At 36.2% G+C, this 21,149-nt stretch overlaps 1 protein-coding gene across 3 annotated transcripts in view; it reads left to right on the top strand.

Moving 5' to 3' along the window:
• EFCAB7 (EF-hand calcium binding domain 7) overlaps positions 1–21,149 on the top strand; it is a 53,632-nt gene that overhangs the window by 11,804 nt on the left and 20,679 nt on the right. For all 3 annotated transcript variants that reach the window (XM_037043463.1, XM_037043456.1, XM_037043460.1), the window contains 3 exons: positions 610–731; positions 13,021–13,162; positions 18,583–18,692. In XM_037043463.1, coding sequence (XP_036899358.1) covers positions 610–731; positions 13,021–13,162; positions 18,583–18,692 — 374 coding nt within the window. The remainder of the gene's footprint in view (positions 1–609; positions 732–13,020; positions 13,163–18,582; positions 18,693–21,149) is intronic.

Below are 21,149 nucleotides of genomic sequence, written 5' to 3'. Positions count from 1 at the left end.
TTTTCTTAATGAAGAATGGAGGGTTAATTTTTTCTTCCATCTTCACTTATCAGTGATAAAGCCAACGGGGATCCATATTTTCTCAGCCAGTGTTCCTAGATGTTCTTAGCTGTGGAAATCTATTGAACGAAGATGTTATTGTGGAACTTGACTTAGTTATGCTCATTATATTTTCCTAAAACTAAAATGCAGGCTAAAAGGTGACAAATTGAAATAAAGAATGTTATTAGTGGCCCATAAATTAGAGACCATTAAAGTCTGATAATATAAACTATCTGACTTTATTTCAATAGGAAGTACAAAGAGAGCACAGGCATTTTATACTACATTGTGTTTAGAAACAAACTTTCTTTTTTATTTTTAAGATTTTATTTATTTACCTTTAGAGGGGAAAGGAAGGAGAGAGGGAGAGAAATATCAATGTATGGTTGCCTCTCATGTGTTCCCTGCTGGGAACTGGCCTGCAATCCAGGCATGTGCCCTGACTGGGAATCGAACCACAATTGTCTGGTTCGCAGGCCTGCGCTCAATCCACTGAGCTACACCAGCCAGGGCTAGAAATAAACTTTCTATTGACAGCTTTTCATAATGTAGGACTACCTGTTACAGGTGACACCCGGAGTCCTTTACTGGCAACCACCAGAAAGTTCAAAATGTCCGTGTCTTTCACAATTACCATGGGGGCCAATAGTAACCGAAACTCAAAGCTGACCGAGCCAAACTCAATAAAGGTATAGTATTTTAAATTAATACATAAGACTTTTTCTAGAAAAAAATTGACATGAAGTTTATTAATAGCTATTTGATATCTACAGAGAATGAGTAAAGTTTGTGAAGTAATTCTTTGAGGTGTTTCCATGGATTGCAGCATTCCTACCCATATACCAGTTATAATACTTTAAAGTGAAAATGATGCACAAGAATATTAAAAGGTCTTCAGTTTGAAAATGTTGACTCTTCAGTTTTTTAATTTGATTAACAGGTTATCTAATTATGTATTTTGCCAAGCATTTTTTTGTTTTAATAAATACTTTTCATGGGTGTTTCTTATAAATAAGTCATTCATTCAATATCAATTCCTATGAGAGAAAGACAACAAAGTCACTTTGCTAAGTCAATATTTGTAGAGTGTTAATATTGATCTTCTTCCTTTGTTTTCCCCTTCTAGATTCAACCTTTACTAGTTTTCTTTCAACAGAAAATAATAGCTAGAGAAATATAAAACATTAACTGGAAACTGCTCAGATACATTAAAAATGTGTACCTAGAGACCTCTGTAAAAGGGGGAAAAATGGTTATGACCACATACTATAACTGCTGTTAGAAAACTGAACTGATTGTTCTCAAGAGCTACATTTTTGTTTCAAATAACAACTCTGTATTTGTAATTGAACTCTGAAGTCCCTTATATCTTTAAATTGCTGGACAGTGACATTTGTTCTATATTAAAATTTTAAAACATTACCTCCAAGGAGTTTTGGTCAGACTGTTTAGGAATCTGTACACCCTGAGCAATTTGGTGTGTGTGTCCAGCATGTTCACATACAGTATCGTGTTCCAGCAGTAGGAGCCTTTTGTGTTTTGCAACTAAGTAAATGGTAATCAAATTAACTTAGTTAAATAATCGCTTACCTGATTCAAAGTGTCAAAAAATACAAGTTTAGCTAGCATAGAGATATAAATAAATGTTACTATAGTTTATATTAGAACAGTGATAAGACTTTTAGCCCTGTATCCTTCTCATGGTAATTGGCTCCATACTAATATAATTCCCTTTAGTTTTACTCAACGAGTATTTACTAATAAGGTAAGTGTATGCCATCCACTTTGTTTAGTTATAAAATATGGGCCTTGAATTTAAAAAAATGAAAAATGTCTTTTGATGGTTAATATGCCAAGGTAATACAACAGTATTTATTTTATTCATTAATTTATTTAACAAACATTTATTGAGTGACTGCTCTGTGCCAAGCACTATTTAAGTGCTAATCTAAGAGCTCTGGAGAGAGACAGCTCTGTACTTGAACTTAGCTCTGTGAAATGGTAACTGGGAGGCCTTTGGCAAGTTAGGCAGCAGTCCTCTGAGCCTCAGGTTCCTGAGACTCACTGTATATGCATATAAAATATATATGGTGTGTGTTTTTGAAAGATTAAATCATCTAACATATATAAAGCCTTTAGCACAATGTCAGGGACATAGTATTCACTTTAATAAAAAAATAGTGTTGTTTATATTATTACAGAAATGAGAAATGAATGTAGGTCTTAAGGAATGACATGATAAAAATATATTTTAAGAAAAGTTATTCTGTTGTATGCTGTGAGAGACCTCATATTAGGGAGAGTATCTGAGAGGCCGATAGAGTGATTCAGATATAAAGTAATGATAAGACTTGACTTGGGGTGGTGAACACACAATACAATATGCAGATGATGTGTTATAGAGTTATACACCTGAAACCTATACAATTTTATTAATGTCACCCCAGTAAATGCAATGCAAAAAAAGAGATAAAAAAGAGAAAAAAAAACCAAAGTAATGATAGACCTATCATGATAGTTAGGGAAGCACCTAAACACAGCGGGGAAGACAATCTAATAGACAGTGCCCGAATGGTGTGCAGGCCACAGCAGCTGTGTAGCAAAAGACTACCGAAATTTTGCATTTAAGACGTGAAGAGCAAGGAATGGTGCCAATAATTGGGAATTAGGTAAAAGGTACTAGAATTTAATGATTAAAAGAAGATGGCATACTGTCAACATTCAAATTCAGTAACTTGCATGTAAAATTTAATGTCTTTAGGAAATACTTCATAGCCTTCTTTTTACTTACCTGAATTTTTATGTCTTATTTCTGATCTGGTTATTGCCCACTGTTATTTACCATCTGATATTTCTTAGATGAGCTAAAGTAATTTTAAAAAGTCCATGAGCCTTTTGTTATTCAGCAGGATTCAATCATTTGTTTGCTTTTTGCTTTTCTTGCTAATCTTCTCCTGAGAACACATTTTTTTCATTGCTTTGGGAGTGAGAGGTTGGCTCCAGTGGGGTTGGGGGGCTGGGGTGGGGAGAGAGAGAAAGAGAGAAATATCCTGCCTCCCATACAAGGACCCTGGCCTGGCCTGGGTCAGGGTCAAATCTACAATCTTTCAGCTTGGGACAGCACTCCAGCCAACTGAGCCACACCTGCCAGTGTGGTTTGCATTTTACTTTAAAGTTACTTTATAAATTTCATAAATTTTTAATGTATTTCTTAACTTTTATAACAACTCCGAGAAGTACTTGGTTATGAGTATAGTCAATGTTTAATTTGTTTTAATTGAGAGTGATAAAATAAATCTCAAAAAAGAATTGTGAAATTAGTTCTCTTCACATTCTTTAAATCTATTTTAAACAAGTTTGGGTACCTTAGTTTCACTTCTAGTGGAGAAGCATGGAATGGAGAGAAGAAAGGTCTTTTCAGAAATTAGAAAATTATTGTAGTGGGGTACACATAAACCAGATTTTAAACCATGAATCCACACAATTGGTAAGAGACCTGAGTTACAGGAGGAAAAATAAGACCCACATAGGGACTAGTATTACTTTTGATAGGCTGTACATCGGTACTGTGTCACTATTCTTTTTTTAATCCCGAATTCTATCCAGTTGCTTAGGATTTATAACATACGAGGAGTGTCAGGAATATTTCTTTGAGAGAAGAATAGCTTTAATTGATAGTCATGACTAGAATAAGAGAAAACCCCAAAGTGTGGTAAACTCCAGAGATGCAAAACTTCCTATATCCAGACTTCTAATTAAGACTGTACCTACATATATACTTTGCATATATATATGTGTTGTATAACACATGTTATATATATCCACATATATATAACAATAGAAAAGTAAACATTTTAAAAATATTTTATTTATTTATTTTTAGAGACAGGGGATGGGAAGGAGTAAGAGTGGGAGAGAAACATCAATGTGTGGTTGCCTCTCATGTGTCCCCTACTGGGGACCTGGCCTGCAACCCAGGCATGTGCCCTGACGGGGAATTGAACCGGCAACCCTTTGCTTCACAGGCCCGTGCTCAATCCACTGAGCTATACCAGCCAGGAGAAATGTAAACATTTTAAACTTGAAGTGGTTGTCTAATTTAATTTTTTTGTGTGAAGACACCAAATACTCATTTTGTTAACAAAAGTTTCTTATATTTTAGAAGTGCCAATCAATTTGACTCATCATTTAGGTGGCAATTTACATCAATTTTTCTCTTTAAAAACAATCTATTTTACATTTTTAAAGTATGTACAATTTATAATTCTTTAAAAGCAAAAAGTTCAATAACTGTTTAGCTATTTGTCTTAATGAAAAGCAAGTAGCCTTCCGATCAGTATATGTCAAACAGCAATGATGATGATGGTGATGATTGCTTAATAATGCTATTTTACCTAAATCTTTAATAGTAATACAGAATTTTATGTCAAAACAAACCATGTTCTCTAAAGTGTTCCAAGAAAAATCTAACTTTACAGATTTATTTGTTTTTTGATAGCTAGAATTTTCAACTTCACTAGTTTTTATTTGTGCTTTTCAGCATTTCCTTATGTATTGTGAATGCAAAATAAGTAAAATTTGTATATGACAAATGAATTAACAGTTTTTTCCTTTTGTATAAATTTATTTGAATTGGTAGAATATAGCACCACCTTATGTCCTATATAAGAATTACAACTATTCTATTTTTGTTCGATGTTGTCAAGTTACATCATACATGGAATTTCTTACTCTATCATTCTAAATTTTTTAAAAAACTAAATCTTTTCCATTTTTCTCATAGTATTCATTTTAAATTAATCTGTAATCTTTTCGTATTGATTTATTTGAGTGGGACAGCCAGTTTGTCCGTATTTTTGTCTTTTAATTCATAACATTTTATTCTATGTCTTAGAGAAAAAAATTAGTGTGATTGGAAATCTACTTGCTTTTGCCCTGGCTTGTGTGGCTCAGTGTGTTGGGCATCATCCCACAAACCAAAAGGTCTCTAGTTCAGTTCCTGGTCAGGGCACACGCCTGGGTTGCAGACCAGGTCCCCCAGTGCAGGTGAACGAGAGGCACCCGGTCGATGTTTCTATCGCACATTGATGTTTCTCTCCCTCTCTGTCTTCCTCCCTTCTACTCCCTCTAAAAATAAATAAATAGAATCTACTTTGAAAAGAAAATGTATTTATTTTAAGGAAATTTTTGGTTGAATAAGCATTGTGTGTTTAATAATTTGGGCAGATCTTAAGAATTTGAGTGCTTCCTTTTAAAAAGGAGAGCTACAAATTCTCCTAGTAATGTTATTTAGTATTCAAAATAACCTGATTATCACTCAAAGTTTGTTTGCTATTAATAATATGGCATTCATCTTGTATTTTATAATAGGTGCTATCCTAGAAGTTTCCAACCTTACTAATGCTATATTATAGTATGCAGGCTGGCTGTCTTTCCAAAGAAACTTATAAATTCCCTTTTACCTGTACCTTTGCTAGATTTGGAAGTTAGGAAAGACTTCTAATAAAAACGTTTAACTCACTTCCCAGCAGCTACTCCTGTCATTTCATGGCCCTGCCCCAGAAGTACCATCTGCACGTGGAGAAATTCTTCCATTTTTGCGATTCCCAAATGCCACAAAGTATGTTCACTACCAGTGCATCTGGTGAAGGGCATTATTTTTTAGCTTTATTTAAATATTTTTTAACAGTGGGGGGGTGGTTTGTGTAGTCATGATTACAATACAAATTTAAGAAAAAAATTTAGCTACCAAAATCTGCTTTTCTTTTTGGTAAGAAAACTAAATAATTTTAACACTTCAGTGTATGGATAATTCCACATGATAATGCTTTCTCATACTCTATGATGATCACCCATCAACATGAAGCTTATTTAAATTCTGGATTTTAAAAAATCATGGCAGATATTCAAGTATGAAAAAGAATAGAGTTTTGAGTGTAGCTTATAGATTGGACAAAAAGTGCGGAGATGTGAATTCCAGCTCTAGGTCCACAGGTGACAAGATCTATAACTCAAACATGTCATTTCAGACTTTCACCAATCAAAAGAGAAGCCTGCATTGGATTGCTTTTTAGTCTCCTTTTAGCTTTAATGTTCTGTAATTCTAAACTAGTACGCCTTGCCATTCCAGGTGGGAAATATAAAAAAATATGTTTATAAAATATATTGGATGGAATTCCATCTGATAATACCATAGTCAAATTGACTGAAAGGAAAACAATGTTTTCCATTTTATGTCAGAATCATAGTTCAAACTGTCTTAAAGAGTAACTTGTCTAAGTGTAATGTGAGTATATTTTTCCTTTTTTTTTTTCTGTAGCAATCTTCTTCATTCAAGGTCATGTTGATTATATTAAGACCAGTTGACTTTGAGGTAGTGTCAGTATCTGTTGTTAGTTCACAATGTATTCCCATCCAAGAGATTTACAGGGAGGCTAAATGAAAGTCTGTACATATTCTCACTCATCATTAACGCTTGAACTTTTGGTCCTAGCCCAACTTTAAACCTAACAAATATTTTTGTTATAAAAATATTTGAATTTAGTACTCTGAGTATATATTATTTTGGAAACATGATCTAATAGTAAAAGCAGTGATCTAAACGTCGTAGACTCTAGACCTGGTATTTCAGCAGACTCTTAGTAAAAGTCTGAACTGATATAACCTCTGGGTACCTCCATTTCTGTTTATTAAAATCACTCATTTATATCTACCCAATGTTGCCTCATAGGGACGTTGTTAAGATATCATATACAGTGATTTGTTTCTGTCATGAGCAATATACTTTTGAAGATGAATTCCAGTAATTTAAGGCCACATTTTAATTTCTCAAAATTAAAAGTAGACATATCTTTTACACCCCAAAGGTGTGAGAGTGCATGTGATTAATTGCTAACTGAAAGCTTGAGTAATAGTTCAGCAATATGGCAATTTCTTAAAATTCAGTTTAAGAAGAAATCCCCAAGGAAAAGATGAATGTAAAAGTTACATAAGTTGAAAAGTACCTACAGTTGGTACTTACATGTAGGCCTCCAAACACTATGTTAAAAGGGAATAGAGACAATACGTGCATCGAAGCTTACATTGGGAGGTTAATATCTAAAATAAGAAAGAATAAGAAATAAAATAAGAAAGAATTTATTAAAATATGTAAGAAAAATACCAATTCTGCAATTGAACTATGAGAATAGGGGATGAATAGGAAGTTCACAGAAAAGGAGACAAATAGTAAATGCGTGGGAAAATATTTAGCCTTGCTGGTAATCAGAGAAATTGCAATTAATGCAAAAAATACTATAATACCATTTTATTATCATTTCACTGCATCAATATAAGTTAATGCAAAAATCATTATAATACCACATATGTAAATTAATAAGTATTTTATGTACTCATATCTTGCTTAAGAAATCACCCCTCACCACCACCCAACTTTTTAAATAATACTGCTGACCAACTTATGGTGGTGGCAAACTCGTCACATTATTCACCACTGGTGGCATGAAATTAGCATCACTATTTACAAGGCAATATAGGAACACATGTTAGCCTTAAAAATACCATAGTTTTTCTCAAAGTTTTTCTGAAGGATATTACTTATTAGAAAAAAATCACAGGTAAAATATTGTTTATTTTAACATGTCTGATGAGAAATTGGAAATGACCTGAATGTCCAACATTTTAGAAATAGTTAAGTAAGAGTGTACCACTAAACAGGTAATCATAGAACTAGTTAACATGAGATTTTTCGATGTTGCTTAGTGACTTTTTTTAGTGTGCTATGGTATACATCACACGATTGACCATTTTAACCATTTTTAAGTACACAGTTCTGTTGTGTGACATGCATTTTGTATTATTGCGCAACCATCACTGCCACCCATCCCCAGGGCTTTTTCATCCTCTTCAGTGGAACTCCATGCCTATGAAACAACAACTCCCCCTTTCTCCCTCCCCCAGTTTCTGGCAACCAACGTTCTACTTTCTTTCTTAATTTAACTTCTCCACGTGTTTCATATAAATGAAACAATACACTATTTGTCCCTTTGTGTCTGGCTTACATCACTTAGCATGATATCCTCAAGATTCATTCATGTGCAGCATATGTCAGAATTTCATTTTTTAAGGCCGGATAATACTTCATTGTTTGCATATTCTGTTTATCCATTCATTCATCAATGGGCATTTGGATTCTTTTCATCTTTTGGTTATTGTGAACACTATGTTATGAAGATGGTATACAAATATCTGTTTGAACCTCTGCTTTCAATTCTTTTGGATATATACCCAGTAGTAGAATTGATGGATTATATGGTAATTCTGTGTTTAATTTTTGGACAGACTGCCAAACCTTTTTACAGAGGTTCCAGTTTCTCCACATCCTTGTCAACACTTGCTATTGTCTGTTTTTGTTTTTATTACAGCCATCCTAGTGGTTATGAAATGGCATCCTGTTGTGGTTCCGATTTCCATTCTCCTAATGATGTGTGTTGAGCATCTTTTCAGGTCCTTATTGGCCATGTGTGTATGTTCTTTGGAGAAATGTCTATTCAATTCTGATAAGCATTTTTGAAATTTTTATGATTGTTGTTGGAATGTTTAATATGTTCTGGATATTAAAACCATTTTCATATATGATTTGCAAGTATTTTCTCCTATTATGTGGGTTACCATCTTCACTATGTTGGTTGTGTCCTTTAATGCACAAATTTTTTAATTTTGATGAAGTCCAGTTATATTTTCTTTTGTTGCTTGTGCTTTTGGTGTCATATTCAAGAAATCGTTGCCAAATTCAAAATATCATAAAGCTTTTCCACTGTTTTCTTCTCAGTGTTTTATAGTTTACATTTAGGTCTTCAATCCATTTTATATGAATTTTTGTGTATGGTTTAAGGTAAGGGTCCAAATCAATTATTTTGCAAGAATATACAGTTTTCCAAGCCCCATTTGTTGAAAATACTGTCCTTTTCCCTTTTGAATGGTCATGGCACCCTTGTTGAAAATCATTTAACCAAAAATAGGGGAGTTTATTTCTGGGCCTTCTATTCTACTCTCTTAGTCTATATATTTGTCTTTATGTCAATACCACACTGTTTTGGTTATTGTAGCTTTGTAGTAGGTATTGAAATCAGGATGTGTGAGTCCCCCAACTTTGTACTTCTTTTCCAATAGCAAAATGTTTTAGATGTACCATTCAATGAAAAAGGCATAAGATATAGTTATTTCTAAGTAAAAAATGGTTTTTTATAGATAAGGCCAATATTAGGAAAAATTACATAAAAATCAAATGAGGTTGGTAAAAACTAGGGGGGTTTCCCTTATTTTTAAATTTCTATGTTTAGATGTATTTGGTGCTATGAAAATAATGTAAAACATGAAAATAATTTTGGTTTATATAATAGAAAGATGATGGGTAAGTTAGGGTATGTTAGGTATGTTAGGATAATTTAGCCTTTTTAAAAGACTGAGAAATCAATCTCAGTGTAAATTGTGTCTGTTCTTATTTTTTAAGTGCCATAGAACTCTTTCTATAATGGATTCATACTATTTTTATAATATTGTTATACAGCAAATGCACACTTTTTCAGTAGTTATTAGAGGCTTGAACTTATTATTTTTTATATTTAAATATCCTTACAGATCATTTTTTTCTTTAAGATTATTTTCCCATTAAAAAAATCTGTACCTGAGGACATGCTTATTGGTTTTAGAGAGCAGGGAAGGGAGGGAGAGAAACAGTGATGTGAGAGAGAAACTTCGATCCGTGTCCTCATACATGCCCTGACCAGGGACTGAACCTGCAATCTAGGTTTGTGCCCTGACCAGCAGTCTAACTTGCGACCTTTTAGTTCACAGGATGATGCTCAAAGCAACTGAGTCATACTAACCAGGGCACAGATAAATAAAAAAATTTTTTTTTAATTTATTTGTTTTTAGAAAGAAGGGAAGGAGAAGGAGAGGAAGAGAAACATCGACATGAATTGGCTGCTGCTTGCACTCCCCGAATCAGGGATCTGGCCTGGCAAGCCAGGCATGTGCCCTGACTGGGAATCGGACCAGTGGCCTTTTGCTTGGCAGGCTGGCACTCAATCCAGTGAGCCATACCAGCCAGGGCCAGATAATTTTTTTTAAAATCATTCATTGCAAAGTAATTCCAAAACCTCATTAGTATCTTTAGAAGTCATTAGGAGTAGAATAGAAATATGTGTTATATTTTAGGTAGGCAAGTCTCCTAATGATTCAGTGAAAAGTATTTATGCACACATCCACAGGATGGGACGATTTTTCATACCTTCAATAGACAATCCTCTACTTTCTGCATAAGGTGCCATTTTCAAGTTATACTTAATTCTATTTATGGGATCCTGTGTAGACATATTAGTTTGTTTTTTATTTTACTTTTTAATATATTTTATTGATTATACCATTACAGTTGTCCCATCCCCCCCATTCCCTTTCTTCCTGCAACTCCCCTCCCAATCCCTCCCCCACCCCCTTAGTTCATGTCCATGGGTCACACATATAAGTTGTTTGGCTTCTGCATTTCCTACACTATTCTTAACCTTCTTCTGTCTATTTTCTACCTACCATTTATGCTTCTTATTCCGTGCACCTTTTCCTCCATTCTCCCCCTTCCTCCTCCCTGCTAATAACCCTCCATGTGATCTCCATTTCTGTGAATATGTTCCTGTTCTAGTTGTTTGATTAGTTTGTTTTAGTTTTAGGGTTTTTTTTTTTAGGTTCAGTTGTTGATAGTTGTGAGTTTGTTGTCATTTTCCTGTTCATAGTTGTGATCTTCTTTTTCTTAGATCTAAGTCCCTGTAACAATTCATATAATAAGGGCTTGGTGATGATGAACTCCTTGAACTTGACCTTATCTGGGAAGCACTTTATCTGTCCTTCCATTCTAAATGAAAGCTTTGCTGAATAGAGCAATCTTGAATGTAGGTCCTTGTCTTTCATGACTTGGAATACTTTCCAGCCCCTTCTTGCCTGGAAGGTCTCTTTTGAGAAATCAGCTGACAGTCTGATGGGAACTTCTTTGTAGGTGACTGTCCCCTTATCTCTTGCTGCTTCTAGGATTCTCTCCTTCATTTTAATCTTGGGTAATGTAATTATGATGTGCCTTGGTGTGTTCCTTCTTGGGTCCAACTTCTTTGGGACTCTCTGAGCTTCCTGGACTTCCTGGGAGTCTACTTCCTTTCCAGACTGGGGAAGTTCTCCTTCATTATGTTTTCAAATAAGTTTGCAGTTTCCTGTTCTTCCTCTTCTCCTTCTGATACCCCTATGATTCAGATGTTGGGATGTTTAAAGTTGTCCTGGAGGTTCCTCAGCTTCTCCATGTTTTCAAATTTTTGTTTCTTCATTTGGTTCTGATTGAACGTTTCTTTCTTCCTTCTGCTCCAAACCATGATTTGAGCACCAGTTTCCTTACTTCCACTGTTGGTTTCCTGTATATTTTTCTTTATTTCACTTTGTATAGTCTTTACTTTTTCTTCTATTTTGCAACCATACTCAACCATTTCTGAACATCCTGATCACCAGTGTTTTGAACTCTGCATCTGGTAGGTTGGCTATCTCTTCATTGCTTAGTTATAGTTTTTTCCTGGAGATTTGATCTGTTCTTTCATTTGGGTCATTTTTTTTTGTCTTGGCATGGCAGTTATGTAGTAAGGGGAGGAGCCTTAGGTATTTGCCAGAGCAGGGCTGCTCACTTTGTTGCTTGGTGGCACTGTATGTGGGGGAGGTATCTGAGAGAGAACAGTGCCACTTGCTCGGCCCTTGGCCAGCTTTCAGTCATTTCCTCTGCTACCCACAAGCAAATTGGGCCCTTCTGGTGCTGATTCCTGGGTGGGTGGGTTTGTGTACATTCTAGGACCCTGTGGGTCTCTCCAAGGAACTCTCCTGTGAGGCTGGGAGTTTCTCCCACCACCACAAGTCCCACAGGTTTTTTCAGTCAGAGGTTTTGAGACTTTCTTTTTCTATGCTGGAACCCTGGGTGCACAGCTTGTCTTGCTCCCCAGTTGTTCCCCCCTATTTATCCACATGCAAATATAGGACCACCCAGTCTGCCAGCCACTGCCTTGCTGCGAGTCCTCTCTGTCCTGCTGCCTGTCTCCCACGCCCTTACTGGTCTTGATGAATGAATGTTTCTTCTTTAACTCCTTGGTTGCCCTTTTTCTGGTTGTATGAGGAGTCAAACTGTATCTACTTATGCCTCCATCTTGGCCGGAAGTCGACACGTTAGTTTGGATTAGGAGAAGGGATTTGGCCAAACCAGGAGATAAGAGAGCCCATTTTATAGAAAGGTCTTTCTCAAAACTGGTATTTATCAATATGTTGCTATAGCAACGAAACTTATTCAGTGTTGTTTTAGTACATAGACTTGAAAAAATTATTCTCATTGTCACATATTTATCTTTTAACTACAAAATGAGATTGCTTTTTCTTTCAACATATCAATTTTAGTGGTCCTTACTTCTTTATTCCTACATGCTCCCTTGATTATTGCAGCATGTTTATTTATTAGTTTGTTTCAATACTCCATTCTCATGAACTTTATTTATTTTTTAACTTCATTATTTATTTTCCTAACTTTTCATGATCTTAGTTCTGGTGATTCTTCAATGTACAGTTCATGGATTGCTCTCTCAGTTTGTATTGATGTCACCTCCCTCGCCCCACACACCAGATACACATTTATTGAGCACCTGTAATGTGTCAGGCACTATTTTAGGAACTGGAATCATAATACTATTTTCATATATAATTCATTTTTGTTCTAACTATATGCTACTATCAGTTGTGATTAAGTTGTGTCATGTCTGTTTCTTAAACTTGCAATTACAGTTGTAAATTCTGGAGGTTATTGTTCTATTTACAATTATTTTATATCCTCCTCAGACTTCTTCTCATTGCTATGCATGGTATAAACATTTAGTAAACATTGATTGAAAACAAATTTTTTCTTCATTTCAGGAGTGGCAATGTGTACAATCAAAAGGGTGCTTTTTTTTAGAAGAAGATGGCGAAATCATTAGTCATCAATACAGGATGCAGATAGCTCAGAGGTCCATGGTTTATTTAACAATTAAGCCATTAAATCTGAGCCAAGTTGAAGGCAAGTTTTAAATTTTTATATATTTTTTAAAGTACTAGTTTATACCCTCTTTGAAAATATTTATGTGAGTATCTGATAGTCTTATTTAGTGAAGAAAATAATCTGAGAAACGTGTGGTTATATACATTTAAAGAAATTAGTTTATACTTAACCTGTTAACATATTTTGCAAAGCAAGTAAGGATTTTTATATATATTTAAAGCATGTTTTATTTTAATTCACTTAAAAACCTTATGATATAGAATTAATTTTATTTGCTAATTAATCCTTAGGTGTGTTACTTATCAATTTTTAAAATTAGTATGTTTAAGAGAAGTTCTATAGAAACATAATTTAAGGCAATATGAATTATAAATGTTTTTTAATAACTTCAAAGTCCTATGTCATATAACTTAAATCTATTAATAATCTTTGCATTTATGGTAACATTCTTTTTTGTACACAAATACTAATTAAAAATAGTAATTTCCTAGTGTCTAAAAGTGGTTATATAATTTTTAAAAAGATTTTATTTATTTGTCTTTAGAAAGGAAGGGAAGGAGAGAGGGAGAGAAAGATCAGTATATGGTTGTCTCTTATGTGTCCCCCGCTGGGAACTGGCCTGCAACCCAGGCATGTGCCCTGACTGGGAACCAAACCTCAATCCTTTGGTTCGCAGGCCCGTGTTCAATCCACTGAGCTACACCAGCCAGGGCTAAAAGTGGTTATATAATTTTTAAAAAGGTTTTGTTTATTTATTTATTTTATAGAAAGGGGATTGGAAGGAGAAAGAGAGGGAGCGAAATATCAATTTATGGCTGCCTTTCACATGTCCCTTACTGGCAACCCAGCCTGCAACCCAGGCATGTGCCCTGACTGGGAATCAAACTGGTGACCCGTTGGTTTGCAGCCCACTTTTAATCCACTTAGCTACAGCAGCCGGGGTGATTATATAATTTTTAACTAGTGAGAAATGTCTGTAAGTGCTTTCTCTAGAAATTATTTTAATGTTGATTTTTTTAAATATTAGTGTTTTATTTTGTTATGTTTATATACAAGCATTTTCTAACTAGAGCGTTCTTCCCCATTCCCATTCTTGTTTCTACCTAAAGTAGAGATTCTGTAAGTTTTCACTGTTTATCTTATAGGACACTTACATTTGGTAGCTGATGTCTTTATATAGCAATTATAGTAATCATTTTTCAGATAAAGATATCAAGATGGGCCTGCAAATTCAATGCGGTTGTTCTCCACATTCTTTTTTTTTAATGTATTTTATTGATTATACCATTACAGTTGTTCTATTCCCCCCTTCATTCCCCTCCACCCTGCACATCCCCTCCTCCACCATTCCCCCCCTTTAGTTTATGACCACGTGTCTCAAGTTCTTTAGATTCTATATTTCCCCTACTATTCTTGCCCTCCCCCCTATCTATTTTTTACCTACCGTCTATGCTACTTATTTTCTGTATCTTCTCCCCCCTTCTCCTCCTCCCACCCCCCTGTTGCTAACCCTCCATGTGTTCTTCATTTCTATGGTTCCACTCCTGATCTAGCTGTCCTCTTGGTTTGCTTTTGTTTTAGGTGTGGTTGTTAGTAACTGTGAGTTTGCTGTCCTTTCACTGTTCATATTTTTCATCTTCTTTTTCTTAGATAAGTCCCTTTAACATTTCATATAATAAGGGCTTGGTGATGATGAACTCCTTGAATTTGATCTTACCTGAGAAGCACTTTATCTGTCCTTCCATTCTAAAGCTTTGCTGGATAGAGCAGTCTTGGATGTAGGTCTTTGGATTTCATGACTTGGAATACTTCCTTCCAGCTCCTTCTTCCCTGTAAGGTCTCTTTTGAGAAATCCGCTGACAGTCTGATGGGAACTTCTTTGTAGGTGACTGTCCCCTTATCTCTTGCTGCTTCTAGGATTCTCTCCTTCATTTTAATCTTGGCTAATGTAATTATGATGTGCCTTGGTGTGTTCCTTCTTGGGTCCAACTTCTTTAGGACTCTCTGAGCTTCCTGGATTTCCTGGAAGTCTATTTCCTTTGCCAGACTGGGGAAGTTGTCCTTTATTATTTGTTCAAATATGTTTTCCACTTCTGGCTATTTCTTTTCCCCTTCTGGTACCCCTATAATTTGGATGTTGGAACGTTTAAAGATGTCCTGGAGGTTCCTAATCCTCTCCTCATTTTTTTGTATTCTTGTAACTTCACTTTTTCCTGTTTGGTCATTTCTTTCTTCCTTCTGGTCCACCCCCTTGATTTGAGTCCGTTTCCTTTCCATCACTATTGGTTTCCTGTGCATTTCCCTTCATTTCAATTAGTTTAGCCTTCATATGTTCCTCTGATTTGTGGCTAAAATCAACCAGTTCTGTGAGCATCCTGATCACCAGTGTTTTGAAGTGTGCGTCTGAGAGGTTCTCTATTTCCTGGTCACCTAGTTTTATGGGCTCTGGGGCTTTGAGTTCTTCTTGAGCCATATTTCGAACTGTTCGTGCTTGTTACTTATGAGGAGCAGAGCCCTAGGTGTTCACCAGGGCCCGGTGACCCAGTTGCTGGGTTGTGACGTTGTATGTGGGGGCGGGGCCAAAGGAAAGCAATGGCGGGCACCCTTTGCTGCCTCCTGCTGCCACCGAGGGCTGTGCGATTCGTCCCACTGCTTGAGAATGTGCGACCCCAGTCAGCCACTGCTGGGTTCGTTGCTGGGGGCTGCGTGGTCTGTCTTACTGCTCACTCCCGCCGTCCGGAGCCCTCACTGGGTCCACCCGATGCTACCCTGGATGCCTGGGCGCCTGGGGTCGGGGGATCTTTCCCGCCCAACCCTGCTTCGCTGCTGGCTCCGCCCCTCTTACCGGTCCGGTTGAACGGTTCTTGGTTGTTGGACTTCTGTAAAGTTCAATTTTCTGTTCTTTGGCTGCGTCTTTCTTCTCCAAACCTTTGTTGTATTCAAACTTAGTTGTGGGAGAAGGCACAGTGTTTCCATCTATGCCTCCATCTTGGCGGAAGTCTCGTTCTCCACATTCTTACAAAAAGTATTTCTTTATTCATTTATTTCTCAAATATTTATTGAGGGCCCATATACTTAGTAGCATTTTAGGTGCTTAGGAAACACCAGAATACAAAATCAAAAATCTCTGCCCTTGGGAACTTTCATTCTAGTGAGGGTAATAACAGTAAATAATACAAAATAAATAGTGAATGACACGGTGTATTGGGAGGTGGTGAGTGCTATGGGAAACCAGAGGAAGGGGCATTTTGAATGCCGAGGAAATATGGGTTGCCACTGCAATGGAGTGGTTACCATGTGCTCTGTGAAAAAGCTGACATCTGAGCAAAGACTTTGAAAGAGGTTTATTAATTGTGAAGTGATACACGACAAATCATCTCAAAACTCAGTAGCTTAAAACAATTCAACATCTCTTTGCGCATGAGCTGATCTTGTGGATAGTTCTGGTCTGAGTTAGGCTTGGCTTTCTCTGTAGCGCTTACTCATATATCTGTTGTCCACTGCTGGTTAGCTGCCATCTGGATTTACTGGTCTTGGCTGGGCTCTCTACTCTCTATGGGCTCTCAGTCAGGACAGCTTGACTCTGCCTCATGTAATCTCTTATCCCCTAGTAAGTTGGCCTGGACTTGTTCTCACGGTGTAACAGGGGTCTGAGAGAAAGCAGAAACACCATAGAGCTTCCTGGAGCCCGGGCTCAGAAGTGATGTTACTTCTGTTACATTTTGTTTTTCGAAGCAAGTTATAACATAAGTCCAGATTTATAAAGTGAAGAGATAGATTTGACCTCTTGATGAATGAGCTGCAAAGTCTCATTGCAAAGTCATATTACAGCTAAGAACAGCCATTTTTGCTGTCTTCCACAGAAGACAAGGGAGTAAGCTTTGTATGTGTAGGGGTGGTGGAAAGGATGAGGGAAGACTGGAGGAGGCGAGAGTGTGCCTGGTTTTAGAGGAACCACAAGGTGGCTAGAGCGGCTAGAATGAGGTCAGGAGAGAACAGTAGAAGAACTAGAAAGAAGAAGGACAAAATCAGATACAGATTTTGTTTTGTTTTGTTTTGCCGTAATGAAGACTTGGCCTTTAATCTTAGGGGATGAGGAAGCCTTAGGAGTATTTTTCCCATGGCTGCCATCAAGATTTTCTCTTCATCTTTTATTTTCAACAGTCTGACAATGTGTCTAGGTGTTTTTTGTTTTCCTTGTGGATACTGTTTTCTTTGTGTGTGTGTATTTCATGCTTAGGGCTCTCTGAGCATCTTGGATTTATGGCTTGTTGTCTTTCATAATTTTCAGAAAAATGTCCACCTTTATTTCTTGAAATATTTCCCTGTCCTCTTCTTTTTCCACTTGCATGGTGCCTGACATCTCATCCTCCTGTGTTTTACAAGTAAGCCAATGCTTGCACTTCATCTCTCCTGGGAAAGGTCTGTCTTCCCTTGGATTTCAGGTTAGCCTGTGACCTCTGCTCTGATAGATTCAACAAAAGTTGTGATTTAGTAGTTAATGCACTTTTCCTTGTTGCTAGGGTGGGAGCAATGTTTCCCCAACCTTAACTCCATGAGAAGATTTTGAATAGAGACAGTACATAATCTGACTTCTGTTTTAACAAGAGCAGTCAGATTGCCATATTGAAGATAGACTGAAGGTTGTCCAGGAGAAACAAGACCAGCTAGGATGCTGTTGCAGAATTCTAGGGTGGGACCGATTGTGCTTTGAACTTGGATGTACAAAGGATAAGAAGTAGAAAGTCTGGATATATTTTGAAGGTTGAACCATAGGGTTTCCTGAGGGTTGGTTGTGATATGTGAGAAAGGAAAAATATTAAAGGTGATCTTGAGATTTTTTGGCTTGACAGTTGAAAGGAATGAATTGCTACTAACTGAGGTAAAGTACAGATGGACAGTTTTTTAAAAGGGGGAGGTCAGTTTTAGACATAGAAGTCCAGGCGGGAATGTCAAATGGGCAGTTGTTTAGGTGGTTCTGAAGTTCAGAGGTCAGGGTCCAGCCGGAGATGCAGACGTTGGGGATGCAGACGTTGGGGATGCAGACACTGGGAATGCCAGCGCGTAGTTGGTGTCTGGCGTCCCTTCCTCCTCCGGCGCTCCTCTGTGGGTGAGCCAGGGCCTGCGTCCCCCCTCTCCTTAGAAGGGTTGTTTTTCCTTGGATTTCGGACTGCTTGTCTGCCTTGCAACCTCAGCTTTCTGATAAGTTCAAGAAAAATTATGATTTTTAGAAAGTGTATATGTAGAAAATGGTTCTAACAAGCTCACAGTATATAAGTATGTGCCTTATTGCAAATGCTATGATGTTTTCATATAAAAGTAGAATGTGTATTTCTAAAAAAGAAATCCAAAGAGAAAAGAAACCACTAACTTCTCTTTTAGATAGGAAAGAATAATAGTGATTGCTTATTTTAAGATCTTCATTTTTTTGTTTATAGGAAAACCATCACCTTGGTTATCAGTTGATACTGCCTTATATATTCTTAAGGAAAATGAGAATCCAACAAACCTACAGCTCATGTGTTTTACTGAACTACGAAATAGAGAAGTATACATATTTATTTTCTAATGTTTAATTTAAAAATATAATGTGAACTCAAGTTTGGGGACAATAGTAGTGTTTGTATATATTTTTTTAACTTTTGTGTTTTTTTCTTCCAATTAAGGTATCTATGATACTTAAACACTATGCATATTACCTATTTTTTAAGGTTTATTTTTTTATTCATTTATATATTTTTAAAGATTTTATTTATTTATCTTTAGAGGGGAAGGGAAGGAGAGAAGGAGAGAAATATCAATGTATGGTTGCCTCTTGTGAGTCCCCTGCTGGGAACTGGCCTGCATCCCAGGCATGTGCCCTGACTGGGAATCGAACTGCGATCATCTGGTTCGCAGGCCCACGCTTAATCCACTGAGCTACACCAGCCAGGGGCATATTACCTATTTTTATTAATTGTGAAGGACTTTTTCTTGTTCTCTGAGATTTAAGCATTGAGGCTTGATTGGCAATCTTAGCTTCATAACTTAAAAGTTGTATGACATTGTACTTCATTTTCCTCTTCTCTAAATGCCCTGATGCCTCACGTGTGAACATTTTTTGTTATACTCAATAAAAATGGTTGATACCAGTGGACTTTTCCCTCCTAAATACAAGCAATTCAAGGCTAGAAAAGTTGCTTTAGATGTTTATCTTACTTATAATACTACTGCAAAAAAAAAAACCCTTCAAGATTACTACCCTCAGGCTTGACTCATGTCATAGCACACAAAAATAGATTGATCTAAAGAAATGCCTTTAAATGATTTTTTATGTTGCCCATAGGGTTGCTCTGATCTTTTCTAATTATATATTTACTCAGAGGCCAAATATGTGAGGCAGATACATAAATGTGGCTATTTATTTTATGAGGACTACAAAATACATCTGCTGCACAACAACAGGAATAATACTATTCAAGGGCTTACTGCAATATCATATTTAATCTTTATATAGGTTCAATGACAGACAAACATTTCCCTGATGGAATGTTATATAAAAGTCTTTATTGTAGGCTTCCTAACAGACAAGAATAGTTATAGGCAAGAAACAAATAAAATGACAGAAGTTAATGTTTTGACTAAACTCCTCTTCAGAATTGACTACAAAGTTAAGTTCAAGATAAAGCATAGTCTAAAACAATAGCTGTTCCCATTTTTGTTTTGGATAAAATTACTTTCTTATGAGATTGCATGTGTAAAAATGTGAGTATATAGCAAGCCTGTAATAAAGTTTGAATGAGTTTCTCTTTACTTCTCTACTATATAGGCTTCTGGTTATCTGTAATATGTCATATTTACAAAGGACTTTTCAGTTTTAGGTTTAGTTTCACAATTATTGTCTTTAAGAAGAGTTTGGTGCCCATGAAAGACTTTCTGTTTGCCATCCACAGTGGCAATTGAAGGTTATATGTGGAGGTAAGGGAGGTTCATAGGATAACATATATTAGAAAGCAATAAGAACTGTTTTTCACCCCTGGGTATCAGTCCACATCTGGCCAGGCTAAGAGACAGCACTTCCAAAGGATGGCTTTGGTCAATCTTTGGTCTTCATAATCACCCTCAGTTTTTAGAGTGCTTCCTGCATTAAAATGAGACATGGTCACTTTAAGATGATTATGATTCATTCCTCTGATTCATGAGTGCAGAAATAGGACTGATCCTAGACTTCAGATGAGCAACTTTATTTTGGATATGAGTACCCAGGATGACCTAAAAATATACCTGGGTTTTGAAAGTTTTTGAACACACCACCAGATAGAAATCCCTCGAGCTTTTCTGTGCTGACAGGCAAAGAGCTGACAAAAAGTGCGTACATTTAATATATTTGACAGAGACAGCCCCTAGGTTTTATGGGAAGCCTTTGGGCTCCAGAAAGCACACAGAAAGTCCATTGAGAGGTAGCATTTTGCTTTCTTTTATAGAACAGGAGAATAAGGTGTTTTCCCAGACAAATACTGTATCATTCATTATAAATATTCTGTTATGAAAAATAGTTTTGTATAAGGTAGGTTTTTCTGGGATTCTGCCATCTTCTTATATAGTCCATGTTACATAATAGTAAAATTCCAGTGCATTTGTCTATTTAACTGGATTCTTACAAATATAGCTGATTTACATAAACAGTTAACTCTTTTAAATTAATTTTTATTTTGTGTCATCGAAATCTGATTTACAAATCATATATTTGTATTTGAATCACGTTAGGGAACTGTAACCTCAAAAATATTCCAAGATCTCTTTCTTTGCCTCCTGTTGAAGATATTTGCATTACAGTCATTTTTGAAGATTAACAGTGATGACTTAGAAATTATATAATATTTCACCTGTTATATTTTCGGGCATTTAAAAATATACGTATAGAGAACAACACAGAGCTGCAGTCTAATGGTTACACAGCATAGAGCTGCACATCTAACGAGGATTACCATTGAAAAAAGACTTTGATAGAAATACACAGAATTGG

Source organism: Sturnira hondurensis, unplaced genomic scaffold (genome assembly GCF_014824575.4).
Source record: "Sturnira hondurensis isolate 20B ecotype Veracruz unplaced genomic scaffold, ASM1482457v3 Scaffold0000648, whole genome shotgun sequence".
NCBI classification, from domain to species: Eukaryota; Metazoa; Chordata; class Mammalia; order Chiroptera; family Phyllostomidae; genus Sturnira; species Sturnira hondurensis.
Note: the sequence above shows the minus strand (reverse complement) of the source record. Positions and strands in the feature narration are given on the sequence as shown.